This window comes from Equus caballus, chromosome 4 (assembly GCF_041296265.1).
Source record: "Equus caballus isolate H_3958 breed thoroughbred chromosome 4, TB-T2T, whole genome shotgun sequence".
Classification (NCBI taxonomy): Eukaryota; Metazoa; Chordata; class Mammalia; order Perissodactyla; family Equidae; genus Equus; species Equus caballus.
The window spans coordinates 9,842,647-9,867,279 of NC_091687.1; the positions used below are offsets into that span (position 1 = coordinate 9,842,647).

The window sequence follows — 24,633 nt, forward strand, 5'->3', positions numbered from 1 at the left end:
GGACCCCCTTTTCCCAGCATCTTATAGGAATAGAAGGAAAATGCGGTTTTAAAAGAATAATGCAGGAAAACACACACACGTATACACACGGGATGTCTATTAGGTGTCTGGGAGGGAAAAATAGAGAAGGATGGGTTCATCCTTTGGCAGGTCCATTTCTGTATACAGCTCTTTGAGCTTGACACTCAAGCATCTTCCGGTAAGCAGGTAAGGATATTTCCCAAAGATTCTGAGATGTATTTAAGGTTTGGGCCATTAGAGGGCTCTGTAGGCCTGACCGATTTCTGTTTCCAATCCCAGGACACACTCAAGAGAATCATCGCTGTGATGAGGAACACAAATCCATCAGAGATGAGGAACATTGCAATCATCACATTTTGAGCTTCTGGGTGGGATTAATACAAATGCTTTTCCTCCCCATAAAGCTTATGATAAAAATAGCCAACTGGGGACATAAACCTATCTGTTAAATATAGAATGACCCATTAAATATTTTTTAAATATTAAAATAAAATTTAGATGGACCACTCTCTATTATTACAATATATGTGTCTGGGAGAAACCTTTTCAGATACATCTGAGCTGTCTAGCTTTCAATATTCTGTTTCCTCGCAGCTGACATTTCATTTTCTCCTGGCATTTCTATTTATTCTTTTTCATCATTTCTCTGTGCATGTCCAAAAACATTACTGTCCAGATGAGACAAACCATTCATTTACAATACATATCTTGATGGACAATCTTATCAACACATAAACTACTATACGCATACATGTGTGTGTGAGTCCAACAGCCCTAAATACGGAACATTTTAAGTCACACTATTTTTAAAGGGAGCAGTTATAAATGGTCAGTCATGACATACACTTGACTCAAATAGATATTTCCCTGGAAGAAATCTGTTCATTCACTGTGGTAGTTTGTTCATGGCCACAAATTTGTACCACATGGAAATCCTGATGGCCTAAAACTGGTTCTCACAACGTGGTCCCAAGAGCAGTGGCATCAACATCACCTTGTTAGCAAAGCAGATTCTTGGTCCCCACCCCAGATCTGCCGAATCAGAGTCTCTGCTAGTTGGGACCCAAAAGGCTAAAGTAACACAAAATGGCTCTATTGATATCTACAGAGGAAACTGTCAAGACGCTTCAGGAAAAGGCAGCATCTGTAAATTTGTAAAGAAAGCTAGATTACATCACTCGATAAGTGAGAAAACAGACTGAAATATAAATCACTGCTTCATTCTCTCTCTTGACATCAGGACGTGAGACTAACAGCCACTGAGTCAACGCAAATGCTTCAAGTCATACACTGTGGTCCACCTGCTAGAGCTAGATTGCTTCTCAGATTCAGCAAAAATGACAGAAACCCCCTTCTGCCTCCTCCCCAGATTAAAACAATACAACATAAATGCAGTTGAACCCCCAAAATGCACCCCCATAAAGTCTCTGGCGGTCAGTTTTTGCAAAATCACCTGGCAGACTAACGGACATGACACACAGCCAGTAAGTTATAAAAGGTACTGGTGGAGGGGTGCTTTTCCTTCCCTTCCCAACAGGCTTGGAGTCGTGCATTCAGACAAGGCAAGCTGGGGCCGGTGGCTCTACCAGCTGATGGCGTCACTGCAGCAGCCACAGCTGGAGATGGTTCTGCTTTGAAAGGTGGGTCCTCTCCCTCTCCTTCAACTCTTCACTTTTCCCATCACTCTCACTCAACAATACCAGCAAAAGTTAATGCTCCTAGAAGTACATAGGGGCCTCTTCTGGTATTTGTAATTTTAAAATGTGCTTTCATTCTTTTTTTTTTTCCGTCACCATGAAGGACCCTTAGATGAGTTAGGAAACTGCAAATAAAGAAACATTTTAAAGAAAGAATCCCATCTTTATTTCAGAACTAGTGATACATTTTCTCTACTTCGGCTGCCTTAAATGCTAAATGGAAATGTCGTCAGCTAAGTACACAAGGCTTCTAGGTGACCACATTCTCGATTTGTGATGGAATTGAGAGGGTGTTCTTGGAGGGTCCCAGTGAAAGCAACTTGAGTAAGGGTATTATCACCGTCCGACACACTCACTTCGAAAACTGATGCAGCAAAAAAGAGAACGAAGCTGAGCTATTAGCAGACACAAATGGCCAGCACGACTTGGAAATGAGAACCATTCAAGTTTGGTGCCAGGCAACTGGCAGATGCAGGGACAGATCATTTGGCTCTAAGACAGTTACCCCTGGTGGCCTCTGTGTTTCCACAGACATAATTGTCCATGCACTGATAACCATGCTATTCCCCCTCCTAAAACGAGCTGCTAAATCACATTTCAGGCCTGAGTTAGCTCATCAAATTCAGCATCTCGTACAAACAACAGGAGGCAAACAATCACTAAAGCATGGTACCTACTGATAAATGCTCTTGAAAGGGATGATAAACGATTTGCCACCGCGTTGCTCCTGAATTCTTATTTTCTGAGCTCCCTGTTACTAGTACATTATTTCCATTACCATCAACAGTATGTGACTGTAATTGGGATGTTGTACATAGTGTTGTTATCAATGCGTTCCATAATTATAGTATCATGTTCACACCTCTTGCAAAATGTAACTATTTCTGACCCTGAGGACACTGGGAGGAAGTGATATTGGCATGGCTTCCCTTTAAGACTTTCACTCCTAAAGCAAAGACATGGCGTCTATGGCATTAGGAGCAGCCCTGGAAGTCAAGACTATTCTTGAGGCAATGGGACAGCCACACCACTAGCAGGGACAGGTCTGCAGACCAACGAGAGTACTGTCGGTGGAGCACACGCACCCAGGGGTCTTTGAAAGCAGGAGGAATGCTAATGTTTCCATTTGCCAAATCACATAAATGGATTAGACTCTGCTAAAGGTCAAAAGACTTAAAAATAGGCGCCTGTTTTCATTTCATTTTCCTATTCTCTACTAGGAATCAACATGAAAGAAATAATGAAGGCATAAACATGAATGAATAGTGCTGGCGAAGTAACAGAAAAATTGGAAGCAACCTGTGGCCACAATCAGGGTTTGGTACATCCATCTGATAGAATACTCTGGCTAAACATTTTTTTTGAAAAGACAGTATTATGATATGAAAAAAATGCTCAATAAAATTAAGTAGAAAAGTCAAGAATACACAACAATACAATCTGAATTTTGTGGTGCAAAATCAATAGATACCTAGAAAAAAACTGGCTAAAAGAAAATAAACCCAAGTCCATTAGTGGCTTTGTCAGAGTGGTCTGATTTAAGTGATTATTAAAATTCTTCATTTTGCACTTTCCAATATTTTCCCAATTTTCTAAAATAAGCATGTACTCCTGTTAAGAATTTTAAAAAATGAGTATTTTCAAATACTGTATCTCTCCTATTTGTGAATGCTTCATACATACCAAGCAAACCTAAACGACAACTGAAATTAGACTGTTGCCTCTAAGGCCTGCCGCTTTCCTTAGAGGGGACCTCAGAGAGTCCCTCCACCATGGGACCTTCGTGGACATCCCAGTGTGTACCAGGCACTCACCTGGGAAGGTGTCGTCACACTGATTTCCGGAACAAAGTTGTCCTCAAAGAAACTGATGATGTTCTCTGGCTGCAGTTCCTTTGTCGGAGTGACTTTAGGCAGCGGTGGGACAGGAGGACCCTTCCTTGTCTACAAAGCATTCAAGACAAACAAACAGTGGTTAATTCAGCCTAAGAGGATGCACACGAGGTGCAGAAATGTCATGTGAAGGGAGCGAGGCAGACAGACTGACCACTGATTGAAAGGTAGCTCTGCCTATAGAAATAACCTACCTGATTCAGGTAAAGAATGCAATCTACTTGGGCGGCTCTCTGAACACTGACAAGCAAGGGTCCAATGAGACGTATTCAGGCTACGAGGCTCCATTCATCCCAACACAAGTGCTATCCACACAGTGGGCCACAGGGTCAGGTCCCTGTGCCTCTAAAGCTAAACTAAGGCAAGACCTTCTCTGAAGTAAACTGAAAATGATATCTCACTCCAGCAATAGATTAGAATTTTAAAACTAAAATCAAGCAAGCTTTTCACTGGAATCAGCGAGATCACCTATAGGCAGCACACATTTCACTGTCCACTCCAGTATTCTGAAAAGTAAGAACTTTGGAAATCTATCACATACATCTTCTATGACTCTCCTGAGGTCCAGCCACACACACGGAACCTTGAACCAGACTGCAGACTTCAAGATTCCTAAAGAAATTTCATCTTCACCCAAAGATAAGGGTGGCAATTTTTCTCTACATGTACCTTTTCTGGCCCTTACTGTTTCTTCCTTTCACTTGTTCCACACACTTTTGGTGAGCACCTACTCATATGCAATATACTGTGGCTGATACAAAAAAAAACGTGAAATGACAGATAAACAGAACAGTTGTTCTTGGCCGTATTTGCCCCAAGTGTTACCTAAGGTGCTACAGGAGGCGGGTTTCATGGAGAAGGGAGGATTAAACGGAGCCTTGAAGGAAAGGATTCGGAAAAGCAAGAGATGGGAGAAGAGAAGACCATGCCAGCCTGAGGAAGCTGAGATTGCATAGAGAAGTCTCAACACACTCAAGCAGAGAAGGTATGAGGAAATATAAAAATCCACCTAAGAAACTAAGGGGAGTCCTTAGTGACGATCACAGTGCCTGGAGCCTCACCCCTCAGAGACTCTCCACCTGGAAACTCCTCTTTATGCCCCAGCAGCGTGGGTTTATCCCAGCTGGGGTCGTCTCACCACGAGTTCTTCCATTTCCCCCAGTATACTTGATCTCTGTCTACCTGCGAAGGTGACCTAGGCCTTGCTGGTGCAGGAGACGCGGGTGCCAGTGTATGATTGGGGCTTGCTGTCGGGCTCGGGATGGGCGAAGGCTCCTCGGGCGGCGATGGCGTCTTCGCGATGCGGAGAGGACCAGAATCACTAGATGCACACATAAGAGTAAGTAAGGGGCCTTCTCAGAACAGTACTTATTTATCAGGGGTCCTCCAACCCAGAGAAATCCTGAGGCATAACAGGTGCTGTGTCATCTATCCCCCTTTCCAGGTTATTCTGGTTATTATTGATGGTGATGGTGATAATTGGTACCATTCACTGTACACTGTGTGCCAGACCCCGTTCATATGCTATCTCTAATCACCACAACACTCATGCGTTATTGTCCCCACTTTACACGTAAGTAAAGTTGGGCACAAAGAGGTTAAAAACCCTAAAGACACTCAGTAATTCAGAGGATCTGAATTCAGGCCTTAGTAATGCAAACCCCCTGTTCTTTCCACTATGGCAAACAGGCTCTACGAGAATCTTCCAAATATACGCTGAATTAATGGAACTCATTTCACTTCTGATTTACAAAAGAATCTTGCTGTCATAATCTATGAAAAAAAAAATTCTACCCTGAAAATGATCAATTTTATGTAAAAAGGCATTCTTAGGATGGTGCTAAGATTTTGTAGGGGTGCTTTCTGACAACATTTGGGAATCAATTCATTAACTGTTTCTCTTTCTACAACTTATGGAACACAATGATGCAACTCAGACACTCGGCAATGTGCAAACAAATTAAGTGACGGACCAGACTTGGGAATGTGTCCTGAGAACCCGCCACGTTTCTGGCACAGGGCCAGATGCTTGTGAATAGCCCAAAGGCAATGACTAAGAGGACACTTGGGACACATCCTTCACTCTAAGAATTTCTAAAGTCTACAAATCAAGGGAACAGGTATGTACCCCAAAATAAACGAGCATGTACACCATGGCACGGTCTACATATTCAAGGGGCCGAGGGAACGGGTCCTGTGGAGAGAACACGGATGTGCACACGATTGGGCCCATGCCAGCAATCATGGCCTCCATGATTGGTCGGGAGCTCAGCCCCAGTTGATCTTAATAAGATCCCACTGAGCTCACTCACCCCCTCATTTTGCGGAGGAACGTTGAAAAAAATGAAAGGAACATTTGTTAAGTGGCCATGGCCCCATGTTTATCTTCATTTAATCTGATTCAGCAACATTGAAATTTTCAGATGGATTTGTCTTTCACCTTTCTATCAGGGAGCAACCCTTAATTTTTTTCATGTACTTCATTCCTAAAACATTCTAATGTCATTTTGATGTTATTACAATTCTCTCTTTGTCCCCAGCCCCATATCAAAATAACTGTACTGGAAACAACAGCTCTACCCCTTTCATGTATTCTTTTAGGCAATGGTCTTTCCCGTAGAAAGAGAAGATATACGTAAGGTTCACTTGGTATAGCAGCCGTGGCAGAGACTACAAGTACAGCTAACCCAAAGAGCATGGAATAAGAAACTCAGCTGTCCCCAGAGAGATCCAAACACTGAATATGGTGATGGTGGTGCCTGTGTAGGAGTGTGTGTGTTTTTATATGTGCAGGCGTATGAGTGTATACACTGACTGATGTTAAAATCACAAATATAGAATTTCAGGACTGTATATTACCCTAGAATATCTGTTTTATTCAATAGCATCTTTTTTTTTTCTATTGACTAAAAAAAACGAGATCTTTAACCAGAGAGGTTATTGGACTTAATCAAGGAAGGCAAAGCAAGTTAACTACAGTCATAAACCTGAAAGCTGGGTCTTCTGACTTCCAGCCAAGGCTCACTAGCCTGCATTCCTTGAGTACATAATGCCTGAGAGGGATGGAATAAAAGGGATTCCAAAAGCACAGGAGAAAGCTGGTGTGAAGCCAAATCCTGGCAAGGCAGACAATATACCTATGGATCACTGGGCCGTCGGTGTATTTGACAGGCATACCCAAAATAACAACGTGTAGTAAACCAAAACAACACAGATTTTCCCAGGTCGAGTTAGGAGGGAAGATGATTGTGAGGTCTCACTGCTTCCTCTTTCCTTTCCCAAAATGGCTTCATTACAGATGCCAGCACCAATGATAAGCACCCGGATGGTCCTGAGTTTGGGAGATTCCTTTCTTCTCCAAAGAAAGTAACAAGTACACAACTAGAAATTATATGTTAAAAATTTACAGCATTGCTGTCAGGTCCTGTGGAAATCAGAGAGAGGCAGATAATCTATTCCATCGTGACAGTGACAAAAGCCCATGTAGGGTAAATCTGAAGGCTAAAGGTAGATGTTAAAGGACAGACCGAAGGCTGGCGTCAGCCTCTAGATGGAACGGCCCCTCGGTTTTGGATTTTTATAGGATGAGTAGAACAGTATAGGCTGGGACAGACTGCAGACACTGCAACAAGCATGGCATTCAAGGTGCAGGGACATGAACTTGGCTGTGATGAACATGGCCTACCTGGGAGCTCCTTGAATGGTGAAGGCCTTGTCAGCGTGCTGGTCGCCCAGTTTCGTCATCACTTCATACAGTTTGTGGCAAAGCTAAAGGGACAGAGGCCACTTGTCTATTAGCTGCAAGTCATTCTGGTGCCAATTCAGGCTATTGCCCCAAGACAGGAATTGCTCATTGAAAAGCTAAGAATCTTATGATCGTATCTATGGTACCAGTATAATTTAAATTCTGTATATGGTCCCACTTAAAATTCATGTCAAAACGGAAAGACTACGAACAGAAATAAACTAAGAAAAACCAAAATATATTTATTAACCAGAGTATACAGCAGAAAAAAAAAACATTATTTACATTTACTCTACTAAAATCACACAACCACCCAGCTCAACTAAGAAAATATTAGTGGATGACAAAGTGGCTGATGATCTGAATATCTGGAGATGAAATTTCCCTCAGCCTAAAGTATCACTTAAAACTCCAACTTTAAAAGCTGACTGAAAAAAAAGAAGACTGTGACAAGAGAAAAGGAATTTGAAAACAGAAATAAAATCAGGCAGCGATTCATGACAGTATTTTTTATATCTAAATTTTATAACTAAAACCTCTAGAAGATATAAAAAACTATGTGGTCACTACAAAAAACTGTAGAAATATTACTACGAGTCATAACACTTAAAAGAAATATGCAAGAGAGTGAATTCTTCGCATGACGCTACACCGTTTCATTTGCTGCCAGAATAAATGTTCATTTACTTTACATTCCATAAGTAAAAATAATCATCGTTACTCACCACCGCAATTTCCTTATGAAACTTGGCCTCAAGGCTGGAGACATTTTTGAAAGTATTGACATAAAATCCAACTCGTCTGCCATGTGGAGATTCAAAGAGGAAAGAAGAGAGGAGAAAGGCCAGTCTGCAAAACTGTGTTTTTAATGTCAACGAAATCTACTAAAAATAGGTTTTCTTATATAATTTTGAAAAACACTAGATTAAATAAAGTAACCCAAAGTATGCCCAATCTTTCCTGTGAGCAAAAATAACATTTTTGAGCATAGAGCGTGACCTCCTCTAAAATGTAATCAATACTGTAAGACACTGGTTTTCACACTTTAATGTGCTGCAGAATCACCTGGAGTTTGTTTTGGATTCAGTAAGTCTGAGGTGGGGCCTGAGAACTTGCATTTCTAACACGTTCTAGGTGATACTGATGCTGTTGGTTCCAAGACAACACTTTTGGAATCAATGCCCTAAGAATTTGATTGTATTTTAGATAGACAGACAGATAGATAGATAGATAGATAGATAGATAAAGGTTTGGGGATACAGATTTTTATTACTAATTCTTATAAAATATAAATGGGCCAGTTTTGGTACCATATATTTGGACTCTGAAATTTGTTTAACAGAGGGAAATTAAAAAACCCACAAATTAATTACAATTCTTTAGCTAAAGTGAGAACGTGCTATCACTAAGAAAATAGAAACATAAGCTGTCCATTCACAGCACCTCACATGTGTTTGTGAAGCAAAGTCATCAGTGGCGGTGCTCTGTGACATGAGCAGAGTCCCTCAGTCTTCCTTTTTATGTCCCTAAGCACACCAATCACACACGGATTCAGCCCCATGCACCCAGTATAAGCTCCCTCTGTTTTTACATGAGGGTTCTTTGGACCCTGAATTGACTCAATCCTTCTGAATCCATCCAAGTAAATTACTGCTGTGACTTAATTCATGTTCTTGTTTCAATAACATTCTCGAAAATAACCCCAGCAATCTGATTAGTTAATTAGATTCCAAATCTCAATCAAGAATCAAGTAAGGACCTAGATACAGAAACATTAGGTAGGCCTAATATATGGAACAAAAATATATTTAGGGAGTTTAGAATATAGTTAGGGAATAAGAATGTGCCTGCACACAGTAGGCACCCATCTTATTTAAAGAGTGAGCTGAAAGGATAGAAAAAAGGGGTCTTCCCGTAGTCGAGCTGCAACTTGCTGTGTGTAGGATTCCAACAAGCAGAGGTGGAAGAATGCTGCATTGCCATGAAAGCCAAAAGAAAGAGCAGCCATCTAAGCACTTTCATACATTTCCTCACTTAATTCTCATAACTACCCCTGAGGCAGCGATCCTCAATTTATATCCAGGGAAACTGAGGCATAGAGAGATTAACTGTCCAGGGTCATGCAATTAATAAATGAAGAACCAGTATTTGAATTTAAAAGGAGGAAAATGCAATAGAAAAGCACGGAATGTTTGTCAGGAAATTCTGCTTAAGCATGAATAACGTTATGTCAGTGCTACCAAAATCTGTGTTTTCTCATGAATTAGGTGGTTTGGAATTTTAACAAAATAAAAGCTAGAAGTCCAATTTAGAGATTGAGAGATGAAATAACAGTTGAGTGCTAAATCCATCCCGCTGGTAAGATTTACTTTTTCTATGGCTTATCCTGTACCTTAAATTCCTACCACGTCCCAGTTAATCTTAATTTTCTATACCTATTGTGATCATGTGTACCTGATTTCACATAATTTTTCCTCTAATTGATTTAAAATCATATACATAATCATGTATATGTGTGTGCATATACATAAAAAAATCCTGACATGGTGTGTTTGGGAAATAGTACATACTTAGGAGTGTCAGACCAGAAGCCTGGGAGATGAGGGCCGGGTGAGGCTGATCGGTGCTCTGAGGCAGGGGACCGTCCAGACCAGGACCCACGGCAGTTACTTGCAGGCAATGGTTATTTGCAGCCCCTGGCTGTGTTTGAGACAGGGGAAAGCTGACGACTTGGATGTGTATTTGAAGAAGCTAACTAAGGCGGCAGCTGGATGGGAGAGAGAAGAGATTGCAGGAGCCCTGACAATATTATGCAGAGGGACTTGGCTCATTGTGTGGTTTGCAGAGAAATCTCCCTGGGCACTTTAAGTGGCAACCCAGGATCCCTTCTCTAGGATCCCCATAGAACAGTAATTCCTGTTCCTCATTTGATTACTCAACAAAGGGCCTAGGAGGCTCTGGGTGCATGCCTAGTGGTGGGCTAAGGTGACTCCAGGAACTAACGCAGTTAGAGGAGCACCAGAGGGGCTGATCAATGAACACATGCTACATTCATACTGGTAGGAAAGGAGCACATTTCAAAACAGCATGTGAATGTCAGTTACCGCAAAAGACCATGCACGATTAAATATCGAAAATGAGCAGATACAGACAGCTAAAGGAACTGAAAGGAGAGGGGAGCAATGGGCCCTGGAGTAGCTGCAAACATCCACTTGAGAGGACAAACCTAGGAGACCTTGAAGAATGGGTCAGACTTAAACAGAAAATGGGCGCAGATGCGGGCGGGTGTGGTGTAGTTGAAGTTGATTGGCGGGTATTATTTTATTTTCGTTGATTTTTTCACTATGATACACAAAACCCTGATGAAGATCTATGAATGAGAACTCTGTGTACAGCCTTACTATTTCCTCAGAGTAAGTTTCTTGAGTGTAAATGCCGTGTGAAAGGCACAGACAACAGAAGCTTTGACGGCCCCGCCAAACTGCCCCCACGCGGGCTGGGCTTGCACATTCCCTCAACTTTGAATGCGACTTCACACAAACCTCTGTAAATTTGCAAGGCAAGAGCCAGCATCTTTGTGAGTCACTTGTTCATGTTCTTTGCTTATTTCTTAGTGCTTGCTCTTTCTTATTTATTTGTAAGGGATTTTCTATTAAATATATCGAAGCTTGAATATTCCATCTTTAAGTTTTGTTTTCTGATATACGGCATATGTTAACTCGTTTAGGTTAATTATTACTTAGAGAAATAATTGGTGCAGTGCCAGAAAGAAATACCTTATTTAGAATGTCTAAACAAATTATCTATAATTTTCTAATACTCTTATGGTTTCTTTTCAGAATTTAGAAATTAAATCAACTAGGATGTATTTAACTTAGGAAAAAAGTGCTCAGCATTTTTGATGCAACTCATCAGACAGTGATTTTCTCCAATTCATGAAACCAGAGGCTCTCAAAGTAGGAACTGCCTGTGACCACTTCACTCCTATAGGCCCAGCATCAAATACAGCACCTGGGCAGAGCAGGCAGGCAGTAAATATTTCATGAATGAATGAATGAATGGATGAATGAATGAACGAACAAGCCAATGAATGACCCACCATGGCACTCATCTGCCTGGGAGGGCATATTCTGACTGCAACCCTGGCTTGAAAAGAACTAGTGTCACCAGCAGTGACATATGCATCCACAAAGAGTACCAGGCTCCGAATGCTGATATTATCTGCTTGGGAGGTTTCATCTCACAAGTTCTTCATAAACAAGGGACTCTGAGACATTACCATTTCCCCAAAGGACTTCTCAGAGGCATCCTCAGGCCCCTTCTGGTTAACTGTCAAGACCAACTTAATCTCTTTATTAAGACATTTCTTTGTTCTTGGAAACAATGGGAAGGATTGACAGCCAAGCTTATCATAGCCACAGTTTGCAGGCCAGGACACTCTCCCCTCTGCACTGCCCTAAGAGAAACCTGTGACCCAGGGTGGGGTGGGGGCCAGAGGGCATGGTGGTCACTGCTTCCCCTTGAGGTCCCTGCAATGGAAGAAGCATCCTCTGCCATCCCTGACTTAGCATGATGGTGAAGTGGGAGACAGAAGAGTTTTCTTCAGCTCTCCCCTGATCTTCTGAGCTTATTTATACTTCCTCCTCCGAGATTTATCCCACACATATTCAACCTCTTCACGGTTCACCTATCAACCTCCCAGCACCCCCGCCTAAGCCCATTCACTGTCCACAAGGGCACATGTCTCATGGTTTCCCTCTCTCTCCTTCACCAAATCCCAACACTAACACAGCAGATCTCAACATCCATGTGACTATCCAACCAAAACACAAACTTCCCTCCCCCCATATCTACTGCCACGATTCCTCATGCCCATCACAGTCAAGATCTTCAAAGTAACAGACGATATCCACTGTTTCTGCTTCCTCCTCCCCCATGGAGTCTCCAATGCCTGTAAGCAGGCTTGTGACCCAACCTGACTGGAACCTCCCTGGAAGTCCACAGAAGGCAATGCATCTTTAGTCCTCATCTACTTGATCTCTCTATTGTAATGACACTCTTGGCACTCCCTCACTTTTAAAATTCTCTCTATTCTTGGCTTTTTGAGATAATATTCTTCCAGGTCTCTTCCATGTCTCCTTCTACATCTCTGATTATTTCTTGTCCGGTTCTTCTGAGGCTCCTCTTCTGCACATTCCTTAAATATTGGTGCTCTCAAAGGTTCTGTTTTTGGCCCTCATCTTGCCATCTGACCTATTCCACTACTAACCTCATTAACTCTCATGGCATCAATTACCACCTGTAAGATAATGACTCCCGAACCTCTTTTTAAGATCCACACCTGGTTAGCCCAATAGACATATCCTTTGGGACTTTCTAGTAATTCTTCAAACTCAACATATACAAAACGGAGAGTTTTCCCAAAACTTCCTTTTCCTCATGTATTGTCAATCTCTCTGAGAAAAGCCTTTGCTAACCATCCAGTCTACACTGGTTAGCCCACCCCATGTCACCCTCTATTAAATTATCTTGTTTTATTTTCTTCACTGAACTTATTGTCTGATGTTTCATTCTCTATTTATTTCCTGATAATTGCCTTCCCCTATTCTTCAAGGTAAGCTTCTGTACAGGATCTTCAGCACCTGAAAGAGTACTTGGCACACAGTGGGTGGTCAACTGATATTTGTTGAATGAACGATAAATAAATCTGACCACTGGCTCTCTCCTGCTTTATCACCGCAACCCTCCTCCTTGACACTTTCACTCTGACCTCCAGATACAGTAAACTAATTAAAGTTCCATGAACCCACACATCTTCTTCAAGCTCCATGCCTTCATGCATGCTCTACCTCAGCCTAGAATATCCTTTTCAATGACTGGTGACTTCACTCATTTTGAAGATTTAGCTACAGTATCCACTTTGGAGCTGTCCTTCTTTGTAATACCTCTCTATCATCTCTTATGAATTGTCAGCTCGTTTACAACATAAAAACATACCCTAGTATTTCCTCTTTTAAAATTGAACCTACATCCCCCCATCCAGGTAGTACTTTATTTCTCTTCTCCTTTATACATCCAAAATTTGAAACAATTTCTACATATGGCAGTGATGAAAGAACAGAAGAACAAAAAAGACCTAAGACATACTGGAAACAATTAGCAAAATGGTAAACTACTTTATCAGTAATTAAATTAATGGACTAAGCATGCCAATCAGAAGGCGGAGATTGTCAGAATGGATAAAACATACACATATACACACGATCCACCTATATGCTGTCTACAAGAGACACACTTTAGATTTGAAGACACAAATAGGTTGAAAGTAAAAGAAATTCATGCAAGCAAAGAGCAATCAAAAGAGAACTGGAATGGCTGTAGGAATATCAGACAAAATAGACAAATTTGTTACTAGAGACAAAGAAGAAGATTTTATAAAGATAAAATGGTTGATCCATCAAGAAGATATACCAGTCATAAACATGTATACAGCTAACAACAGAACCCCAAAGTACATGAAGTAAAAGCTGACAGAATTGAACAGATATAGACAGTTCACCAATAACAGTTGGAGACTTCAGTACCTCACTTTTAATAATGAAAACAACAACTAGGCAGAAGGTCAATAAGGAAATGGAAGACTTGAAGAACACTACAGACCAACTGGATGTAACAGACATCTACAGAACACTCCACCCAACATATCGAATGGTTATGAGTGTTTGCTTCAGGACTGCAGGCATTAATCAGTTAATACATGCTTGTTACTACTTGTCTAGAATTACTTGTTTCACCATAGGAGGCACAGAAGATACAAAGGACAAATTTCAGTTTCAAGGTGGAGCAATATGGCTGGGAAGAAAACATATCTATTCATAAAATAATTTTATGAAATAAATTTTATTTATGAAAGACTACATGCAATCTCATTTTAAATAAAGAGAGGCCCTAAATGCATCAAAATCTATAGCAAAAACCACAGAAGTGTCTTTAAATGCCCGCTTTAGGATTCACAAACTTCACAATTTTAGGCAAGGTGTTGAAGCAACAGGATCCTTAACTTCCTCATGTGTAAAATGGGGATATGTGTAATAGTGATAATTAGAGATTATGTATGTAAAGTATATAAAATGATATGTGGCAAATAGAAAGCATTCAATAAACAATCTCTTTCTCTTTCACACAAAAAAAGACACACAACACACACAATTACGGTGGTTGAGTAATCTGGGTTTAACCAAGGAACACACTGCATTTAAAGAGAGGCCTAAGCTAGGTTTTGATCAAAGGGCAGGATTTGATTGACACAAAGAGGAAAGAGATTTGAGCGCTGAAATGAGAAGTTAGACTCTATTAAAAAGCACTGAAACATTTATACTGGGTATGACCAGCTAAGAGGAAAGGTTTCTCTCCAAAATTTCCCCCTCAAATATTCCAGTTGTGTTTAAGTCCCCAGAAGTCTTTCATATTAAAAGACACTGACAAGTTTGAATAACTAAATACTATTTGGGAAGGCACATAAGCCTGGAATGACATCAGTCAATGCTAGTTTTAGATTCTTCTAGAAGAGCACTAGAAAAAAAAATTTACATACTCAATACACATTAAGGCAAATAATAACTGTCTTTTTGGCAATTTTCCCAGGAGTATTATCTCATAATTGGAAGTGTTGAACATTGTGGTACCCAAGCCTTTTTAAAGATCAGTTTAAAAAGCAATAAAGAAAGTAATTTCATTTGAGATCACAAAAATTCCCTTACAGAAGAAGTGAAAAGAATAACTGTCTTAATTATATGCAAACGACAACTTGCGTTTGGGATGGAATATCTGTTGAGGAAGATGATAAACTCTGGACAACCACTGGCTGACTTGATGAGTATCTTTAATGAGGACAAAGACACAGATACCAAAGATGGATATAAAGATTTTCAATACAAGTATCTTGAAATACAAGGGCGCAAAAAATAACATTTCTTAAAAACCACACAATTTCATAGAATTTGTAATTTTTTTTTCTGCTTTACCTCCCCAAACTCCCCTGTACACAGTTGTATATCTTAGTCGCATGTCCTTCTAGCTGTGGGATGTGGGACGCCGCCTCAACGTGGCCCGACAAGCGGTGCCATGTCCACGCCCAGGATCCGAACCCTGGGACCCCGCATCAGAGCGTGCGAACTTAACCACTCGGCCACGGAGCTGGCCCAGAGAATTTGTAATTTTAAATGAATAACTTATGATGGTTTGACTTAGGATTTTTCAACTTTATGATAGTGTGAAAGGAATACACGTTCAGTAGATACTGTACTTAGAATTTTGAATTTTGACCTTTTCCCGGATATAGCATAGCAATATGCTGTACAATCCTCTCTCGTGACACTGGGCAGGGGCAGCCCCCACAGCTCCCAGTCAGCCATGCCTGCCATCAGGAGGGTAAACAACCGATACAGTGACAACTATTCTGTACCCATCCAACCATTTTGTTTTTCACTTTCAGAACAGTATTCATAAATTATGAGATATTCAACACTTTATTATAAAATAGGCTTTGTGTTATATGATTGGCCCAACCATAGGCTAATGTAAGTGTGCTGAGCACGTTTAAGGCAGGCTAGGCTAAGCTATGACATTCAGTAGGGTAGGTACATTACATGCATTTTTGACTTACAACACTTTCAACTTACAATGGGTTTATCAGCACATAATCCCTTCGTAAATTGAGGAAAATCCGTAAATAACTTAAAATTATAGCTATTTGTCTCATCTATATCTCTAAAAGTTTTACATATTTAAGCTGTTCAAAATGCTGACTGTGGGAGAGGATAGGTGTTCTTTGGGCATATACAGTAAGCTCCTAAGCAGGTCACAGAGATGAATGAAGAAGTGTAGAGGATGAGGTCAAAGATGGAAAGGTGAGCGCAAGACTACCACTTTAATTCACAAGAGGATGATGAGGGTTAGGGTGATAACAATGAGAATAGAGAGGGGGAGACCAATCAGAGGAACACACAGGAAAAGGATTGTTTCCTTTAACAATCGAGAGTCCTTTGGTTTCCCGTAGTTAATGACTCCAAAGCTTGGAGGCTGGGAGCCCAGCAATGCTGGTACCAAAGACAGAAACGCAGATGTTGAAAGAATGAGTAAATCCAGCTGAGCAGTGAATTAAGTTCACACATGTTGAACTTTGAGTTATGGCTGGACATTGAAGACGGCATGTCCTACAGACTGGGGTTTTTTTAAATTTTTTTTATTGCAGTAACCTTGGTTTATAACATTAAATAAATTTCAGGTATACATGGTAATATATTTCCAATTCTGTGTAGATTATATCATGTTCACTACCCAAAGACTGGTTTTATAGTGAACTAGCCAAAATTTCCTCTAGATATTTCAGTAGTTCAAAAATAAACACTGAGTGGTTACTATTGGCAAAAAATTGAGAGCACTAAGGATGAACACAGAAATGGACAAACTCCAATCTAGACCCTCAAAATGCCTATAATTCTGGAGGATAAGTAGCCCTATAATTTCTATATAGGAAGGTTTTAGGGGCAACTATCAGTTTGGAAGCTGGGCTGGAAGATTTTACTTAAAGCAAAGGTTTAGGGTAAGCACAATTCTGTTTATTTAGGGTGGTAGCATGGGAGTGCTGATGGCAATTGAGAGACATAAGGTCCACTTCACCCAACAACTTCTTGTTTCTACCACTGAGTAGGAAAACTGCACCTACTGCCATGAGAAATGCAAAGTACCTGTAAATAAGAAGAATATTTAGTGTCTAAAATGGGAATGAAGTTCAGCTTAATAAGTGAGGGCTGAAAGTAGAGGCTTGGCATCGATGCCAGAAGACAAGGTAAGCTCTTGGAATAAAGGAAGTTCTGCCTAGAGCTGAAAGGGAATTCTTGTAAATTTCAAGGTTAAGGGCAATGCTCCCTATGCCTCTAATTGAGATTTGGTTCTCCACTTGAGAACTATACCAAGGTCTAAAATTGTGCCATGCAGTACGGTAGCTGCTAGCCATATGGGGTCATTTAAATGTAAATGAATTAAAACAAAATAAATTAAATTTAAAATTCAGTTCCTCAGTCACACTAGCCATAATCCAGGTGCTCAACAGCCAGCCACATGTGGCAAGTAGCTACCATATTGGAAAGCATAGATTACAGAATACTTCCATTGGAAAGCACTGAAGCATCACAGGCAATGAAGACAAGATAAAGGATACACACTGTTCTTGAACTTCTAAAAGGGACATACACAACCTGCACAGAAACATCTTTACCTTGACCATAACGATGGTAACTCTTCTTGTAAGTCAACGTTAAACTCTTCAAACACTTTCTGTGCTTTCTGAAATTCCTCTTCTGCCTAGAAACGACACACATGTGTTTACACTAAAACAAACAAAAAAAAATCACCTAAACACAAGCCATTTCTATACACAGCAACATCATTTAATATAAAACAGGAATAGCTTTATGGCATCCTGGAAACATTTTAGGGAGAAAAGAAATCTGGTTAAAATCCACACGATTTTTTTCAATAAAAGTGAGCTATTAAATTTTATTTAAAAAAGACAACTGGATTGACTACAATGGTTGCTCTGGCAGTCTCTGACAGCTTCATTCATTCTACAAAAATATGTTAACTGCCTCGCTCATAGACCACTCTGCTCAGAATACTAGAAATGGATGCTTCCCCAAGAAATTCCCCGTCTAGGGATAAGTCTAAATAATTACATTATATAATAGGCTTACAAGCCGTTAGAGAGCATGCTATTGAGGAAGAAGATGCAGAAGAAAGAGAAGGTTTCACATGGAAGGTGATACTTTAATCGAATCTTGAAGAATCAACAAATGTTTGCTAAAGGAGGTGGAGAATATACTACAATAAGCAAAGGTGAAGTTCCTAGGGTTGGAATTTTAGCTTACTAACCATGACAACTTGTCAGATTGCTTTACTTTCTGCACCTCAGATATCCCATCCAAAACATGGACATAGTGATGCCCGCCTCAGAGGTGTTGTGAGTATGAAGGGAAGATGACATAACGGAAGTGTGGACTGTGGTGCCTAGCATCCGTGGGGCCTCCCATGAAGGGCAGCTGTTATTGCAGCTGCTCAGAACCAATGTGTAGGTCACGGAGGCTCTGGCTTAAGAGGTGTGCATTGAAGAGGGAAAGGAGGGAAAAGAAGACTTGAAAGTTGACAAGGATGAATAAGTGAGTCAGAACCAAATTGTGAAGGTCGAACACGCCCTGCTAAGGAATTTAGAATTTTTTCTACAGGCAATGGGAGCCATTAAAAGACTCACAGAGTAGAGAAATATATCTAGATATGTGATATAGAGAGACCATTCAGGCAGTTGTGTGTAGGCAAATAGGAGGAGGCAAGACTGGAGGCATAGGGAGTAGTCAGCAGGTGTTTTCAGTGAGTTGGCATCTGTAAATGACTGACATACGTGGTAAAAGCTACTGAAATGGGTTTTCCAAAAGAAAATGCATGTTATGCAAATCTAGCACATGTATGTACCCTCAGACACTCATAAGTTATGTTAGAGAATTTCAAACTTAGTTTCCCATCGGAATCTGCATTTCAGGATCACGTATGGGCCACAACCACAAAACAAGTGCAGGAACACGCATTACTTTCTTTGATCCTACAGTATTGTTGGGGACCAAAGCTTCTGCTGATCAAAATGTCTGAGTCAGTGTCACCCATGTGAACTCTATAATAATGTAAAAAGCTTTCTTTTTATTAAAAACTATGGAAAGCAGCCCACAAGCACCAGGTTTCAGTTTAAATTCTGTCCCAAATCCAATCTCCACTAAAAAAGAAACATTTGATTTTAAAAAGCAAAGTTGCTATAGGTCAAAGGATATGGAGACTGGTGGCAACAGGGGGATCAATCCCTACCTTAGAGATTCGACTCTCATCCTTCCTCTTGGAACTCTGCAAAGCTTCCAGATGGTGGCGGGCACTGTCATAGTCCACCAGCTTCCTGCTGCGCTTTGCAATGCGATTCTGCCAACAGGGAAATACAGGCACTAAGAAAGAGATATGGTTATAGGTTCTCTTTTTGACGGCCAAAATGCTTTCCTTGTCCAGAGCAGCTGAGGATCTTGACTGGCGATTGAGGTGAACCAGAATTTCAGTAGACAAATGATCCCTGGAAATCAGACTATACCCTTCAATCCTTTGTGCGAAAACCATGAGGTAAATATCTCCCCTTCTGATAATAATTAGGCCAATCAAGAGGAGCTGAAGGCAGAATTTGCAGTCAAAGACCAGAAAAATTCCAGAGTCGGTTGAGGGGAGTGGGTAAACCTATACTCTCTCTTAGTCTCTATTCTAAATCTTAAATGCTCCACTTTGAAGATAGTGGAATCCTTCATTAGGATTTGGTTTTATAATTCTAATAACACACACTAATAGCAGTTCTATAAAGCAGATTTATAAAGCAGTTCTACAAGGCCGATTCTTAGGAGTAAGAAATCCTTTTTCCTAGAAGTGTTTGTCCATCCTTTTTGTTCATTAGAATCATCTGAGGAGTTATATTGATTCCTAGAGACTGCTATTTCCAGCTAGGATATATAGAGCTGCAAAGAATGTTACTCTCATACTAATAACAAAACAATCTGGGAAATCTATAAAAGCATCATTCCTCTTGATTATATCAGAGACCTGAGGTCACAAGGCAATAAAGTAATCTGAATTCTAAGAGGGACAAGTCTTTCCAAGGAGAGATGGGACACATAAACCATTTGACCTTTAGCAAGGCACAGGTAAAAGCTGTGGCCACCATACAAGTGGACAAGAAGAGGTCAGCTAAAATTTTAACTAATTGTTAAAGGCCTAGTGTGGGCTAACACATCGGTTTGGAACAGCTGGATGTCCAAGACACAAGACGGAATTGCATTTATGGGCGAGCTCTTGCCTTGGGCCTCCAGTGGATGCTATGAGGATGTTTGGGGACAAAGCACTCCCTCACAGTGCAGGTGAAAATGAGGGGATCTATGGCTGCTACGGGGTGGGCACAAAGCCCTGCCCGTTTCCATGGACATTTTTCCCTTACAAAGCAAAAGCTTTAAGCTGCTTGAGGAGAGAGCAACAAATCCTCCTGCCCACAGAGGCCAGGCAAAGATCCACTGCTTCTAGGGGGAGGGGTAGAAGCAAAACCAATCTGGCCCTGGGGAAGGGATAGGATCCCCTGTGACCCCAAGGATACATGCAAAATTAATTGCTATACACAGAAAGGTAGAAGAAAATATCTCTACCCCTAGAGGAGGGGCATCAAAGCTTCTTGGGCCCAAGATCTGAGTGCTGTAACAAGAAGAGGTCTGTTTCTACTTGGGCAGGAAACTTCTGCTCAAGACCAACCACAGATATGAGGCTGACTTTGCTTAAGACAGGCCAGAAAAGTACAGCAGAAAACAGCCCAGACCCCACTACAAGTCTAGCACTGAACAGCAAGCAGTAGATGCCTACCACTGGAGGAAGGAGTGCGAGGAGAGAGACCTGTCTGCATACAAGGTCAACTGAAATCTGACGGGGAGCAGAAACAATGGGAAAAACTCTCTGGCATCCAAGGGCGCCCCCTATGCAGGTCAAAGAAGAGGCAAAAACTAGACTTCAACCTAAAAGCCTTAGACCATTATAGATGTTAGAATATAAGCACAAGGCTTTAGCAGCCCAGTTCCAGAGGAATTTGAAAGCCATAGTGCACTGAAATTAACAGCAGCCACAACAAAATCCAAATGCAGCTCAACTTGCAATCAGATTTATTTGAACTGCTATACTAATGGTCTGACAAAAAGGCTTGCCTATTTCCAGGCATAAATATTACTTCAGTCTTCACCATTCTATACTTGATGTCTGGCATTCAATCAAAAATTATAAAACACATACACACACACACACACACAAAAGAAAAACAACCCATGAGAAAGAAAAGCGATCAACAGAGCCAGACTCTGACATGACCCAGATGTTAGAAGTATCAAACAAGAATTTTAAAATAACTAGGACCAATATGTTAAAGTATCTAGTTGGAAAAGGTAGACAACATACATAAACAGATGGGGAATTTCAGCAGAGATGCAGAAAATTTAATAGTCAAATGGAAAGGCTAGAAAGAAAAAAAAATGATATGAGAGAAAAAATTTCTTCACTAGTCTTAAAATAGCCGAGAAAAGAAACAGCACAGTTGAAGATAGATCAAGAAAAATTATTCCCATTAAAATACAAAGAGAAAAAAGAATTGACAAAAAAAGAAAAACAGAATCAAGCATACAAGACCCATAACACAACATCAAATAGTCTGATATAGTGTAATTGGAGTCTCAAAAAGAGATGAAAGGAGGGGCTGTCCCAGTGGCATAGTGTTTAAGTTCACGCACTCCGCTTTGGAGGCCTGGGGTTCACGGGTTCCGATCCCATGTGTGGACCTACACACGGCTCATCAAGCCATGTTGTGGCAGTATCCAACATACAAAAAAAGAAAAAAAATAGAGGAAGATTGGCACAGATGTTAGTTCAGGGACAATCTTCCTCAAGGAAAAAAAAAGAGATGAAAGGAAGAGGAAGAGTCAGAAGAAAGAGCTGAAGAGATAATGACTGAGAATTTTATAAAATAATGAAGACATCAAAGTACAGACCTAAGAGACTCACAGAATCCCAAGAAGGATAAATTCCAAACAATACACATCCAGATCCATCACAGCCAAATTGCTTCAAATTAAGAATAAGGAAAAACAGTAAGTACAAAGGTAAGAATTAGGGAAGACTACACTTCAGAAAGTATGCAAGCCAGAATACAATGGAGTGGCATCTTTAAAGTACTGAAAAATAAAAAAATCAAAACAGATCTCAGAACTCTATTCCCAATGAAAATACCTTCCAAAAGTGAAGGTGAAATAAAGGTGTTTTTTTTTTAAGACAAACAAAAGCTAGGAGAATTCATTGCCAGCGTAAGAATTTTAATACCAAGTGGAGCTACACAAAGAAATGAGTACCAGAAATGGTAAAAACCAAGGTAAATATAGAAGATTTTGTTTTCTTACTTTTAATTGCTTGAAAAGGTAATGGATAATCTACAAGCAAAAAACTGAAACAATGTATCGTGGGTTTATAACATATGTAAAGGAAACTGGACGACAGTAATAGCACAAAGGAAGGGAGACAAGACCTGGAAGGGTACTGCTATAAGGCTCTTAGGCAATCCATAAAGTGCTGTAATATTATTTGAAGTTAGACATGATAAGTTAAAGACGTTTATTGTAAACTGTAGGGCAACTGCTAAAAGATTGTTACATACAGAGGTACAACTTATAAGCAAAGAGTGTAAAATATACTGACTTCTGAGCCTCAGACTAAGCGATTCTGATGTAATTAGTCTGAGACAAAGCCCAGGCATCTGTCCTTTTATAAAAGCTCCCCAGTGGTCCAGTTATAACATGGAAAACTACAACAGAAGAAGATTCTTAAAAAAAACTTTAAATTTGATATGGCAGGAAGAAGAAAAACAGTGACACTATAAATGTTTATGGCTTACAAAACATAGTCCCATGGATCCTCACAGCCACCCACAGTACGGATGCTCCAGTGGTTATTCCCATCTTACAGGTAGACAATTTGAAGTTGCATAAGATTAACTTCTAATTTGTCCAAAATTGCTCAGAAAATCTGTAGCAAAAGATGAATTAGATATCAGCTCCATGACCAGTGCCAGGAGTAGGGTGACATGAGACACCTAGGGCACAAAATTTAAGAAGGCCCTCACTCTCAGGGTCAGCAAGCGAGAGGAGGTGTCTCCTTGTATTCTGAATCCTAGTGCCCTCACTGGGCCTCAGCCCTGCTCCTCACTCTTGGTTAGAGCTCCTTCTAACAGCTCCCACGTTTCTCTGACACACTCTATCATTCAGCCACCAACCGTCATTCTACACTATTCCTCTATATCTGCTTCAGGACAGTGAGAGGTGGGCTGGGGTGGTTACTCTCATTTAGCTGCTTCCACTCTCTTTTACTTTACTCTCTGCACCTATTACTTCCAGCTGGTGTTAGTAGTGGAAAATGTGGCTGACACACCGCATTCGTTCAAAGATACGTGATGAATTAGCCCAGGCAGGGCAGAGTGGAGCCCTTCAATGAACGACGGCAGACATAGTGTGCCTGTGAGGTGACAAAGTTCACTATTTTTAGTGAAGGTATGGTTTGTGGACTTGTGGAGGGAGCGGGGCGTGGGGCTGAGTCTCCTGTAATACCTTCTAAGAAGCAAATCTTGATTCTTTGAAGACGAATTTGATTTTTGAAAAGAGCCAGAATTCAATTACTCCCAATCTTGGGAATAAGGTGGAAGAGTACCTTGGGTAATCTTATTTTTCGTTCAAAGTGAAATAAATAATGTGACTCATTTTCTTGTAACTGACAAGTCCACCACAGACTACAGCTTACCATGGCATAAGTGACTATTTTGAAGGCCATCATTCATTTTGATGTATACATTTTTGTATTGGAAAAACAAATTGATCTTATTTCCTTACCTATCTGATATTCGGGAAACTTGAAAAAAGAACCAAATCTCCTAAGTAAGGGTAGCTTGTATATAGAAAATGATACAATTCTTATTTAACTATCCGATAGTAAATTCAATTAAACAAATGTTCTGGTTTAATAGTAAATAGTTTAATTACATGCTTTAATTAAAATTTTTTCAGATTTCCCACTGTACACTGACCTTACACAGTAAAGAAAATAATTTATTGCATTTTTTTATTTCAATAATACCTCCAATTCGGGATTCATTTTGGCACACTGCTGTAAATATATGCTTAGTTGCTCATGCATGGTTGCCAAGATAGAATCTAAACCACATTTTACAATAAGTACTCACAGCTGTAAGCCTGCCTGGGTTGGTGACAAGCTGGCTCTTATTATAACATTGATTTTATATGTCAGTTCCGCCTAGTAAGAACCATAAGACTGGGTACCCTGCCAATCACAGTTGGAAAAGTCAAACATCATCCTCTCATGAATGGTACTTCACAGCCCTCCCTGAAAGGCTGCAGTAAATATTTGGGAATTTGCCTGAGGTTTTAACTACACATGGCCTGTTGATTTTAATGGGAGTCAAGGATGTTGATTGTGTTCCACACTTTGAAAATTCTCCACTCAGCATTTTGCATGATAACCCTCCTTTCCATCAATAACCTATTCATTACATCATCAGTCAGCACTAACTATATGAAGTGATGGAGTCTGTATGTATTCCCTTCTAACTTTCATC

At 40.4% G+C, this 24,633-nt stretch overlaps 1 protein-coding gene across 6 annotated transcripts in view; it reads right to left on the reverse strand.

Annotated features, from left to right (window-relative positions):
• The window catches only part of AMPH (amphiphysin), a 227,823-nt gene that overhangs the window by 59,772 nt on the left and 143,418 nt on the right, over nucleotides 1-24,633 (reverse strand). For all 6 annotated transcript variants that reach the window (XM_014738983.3, XM_023638939.2, XM_014738984.3 and 3 more), the window contains exons 6-11: nucleotides 19,266-19,373; nucleotides 17,635-17,720; nucleotides 8,081-8,156; nucleotides 7,296-7,378; nucleotides 4,793-4,931; nucleotides 3,533-3,661 (exon numbers count right to left, since the gene is read on the reverse strand). In XM_014738983.3, the coding sequence (XP_014594469.2) occupies nucleotides 3,533-3,661; nucleotides 4,793-4,931; nucleotides 7,296-7,378; nucleotides 8,081-8,156; nucleotides 17,635-17,720; nucleotides 19,266-19,373 (621 nt within the window). The remainder of the gene's footprint in view (nucleotides 1-3,532; nucleotides 3,662-4,792; nucleotides 4,932-7,295; nucleotides 7,379-8,080; nucleotides 8,157-17,634; nucleotides 17,721-19,265; nucleotides 19,374-24,633) is intronic.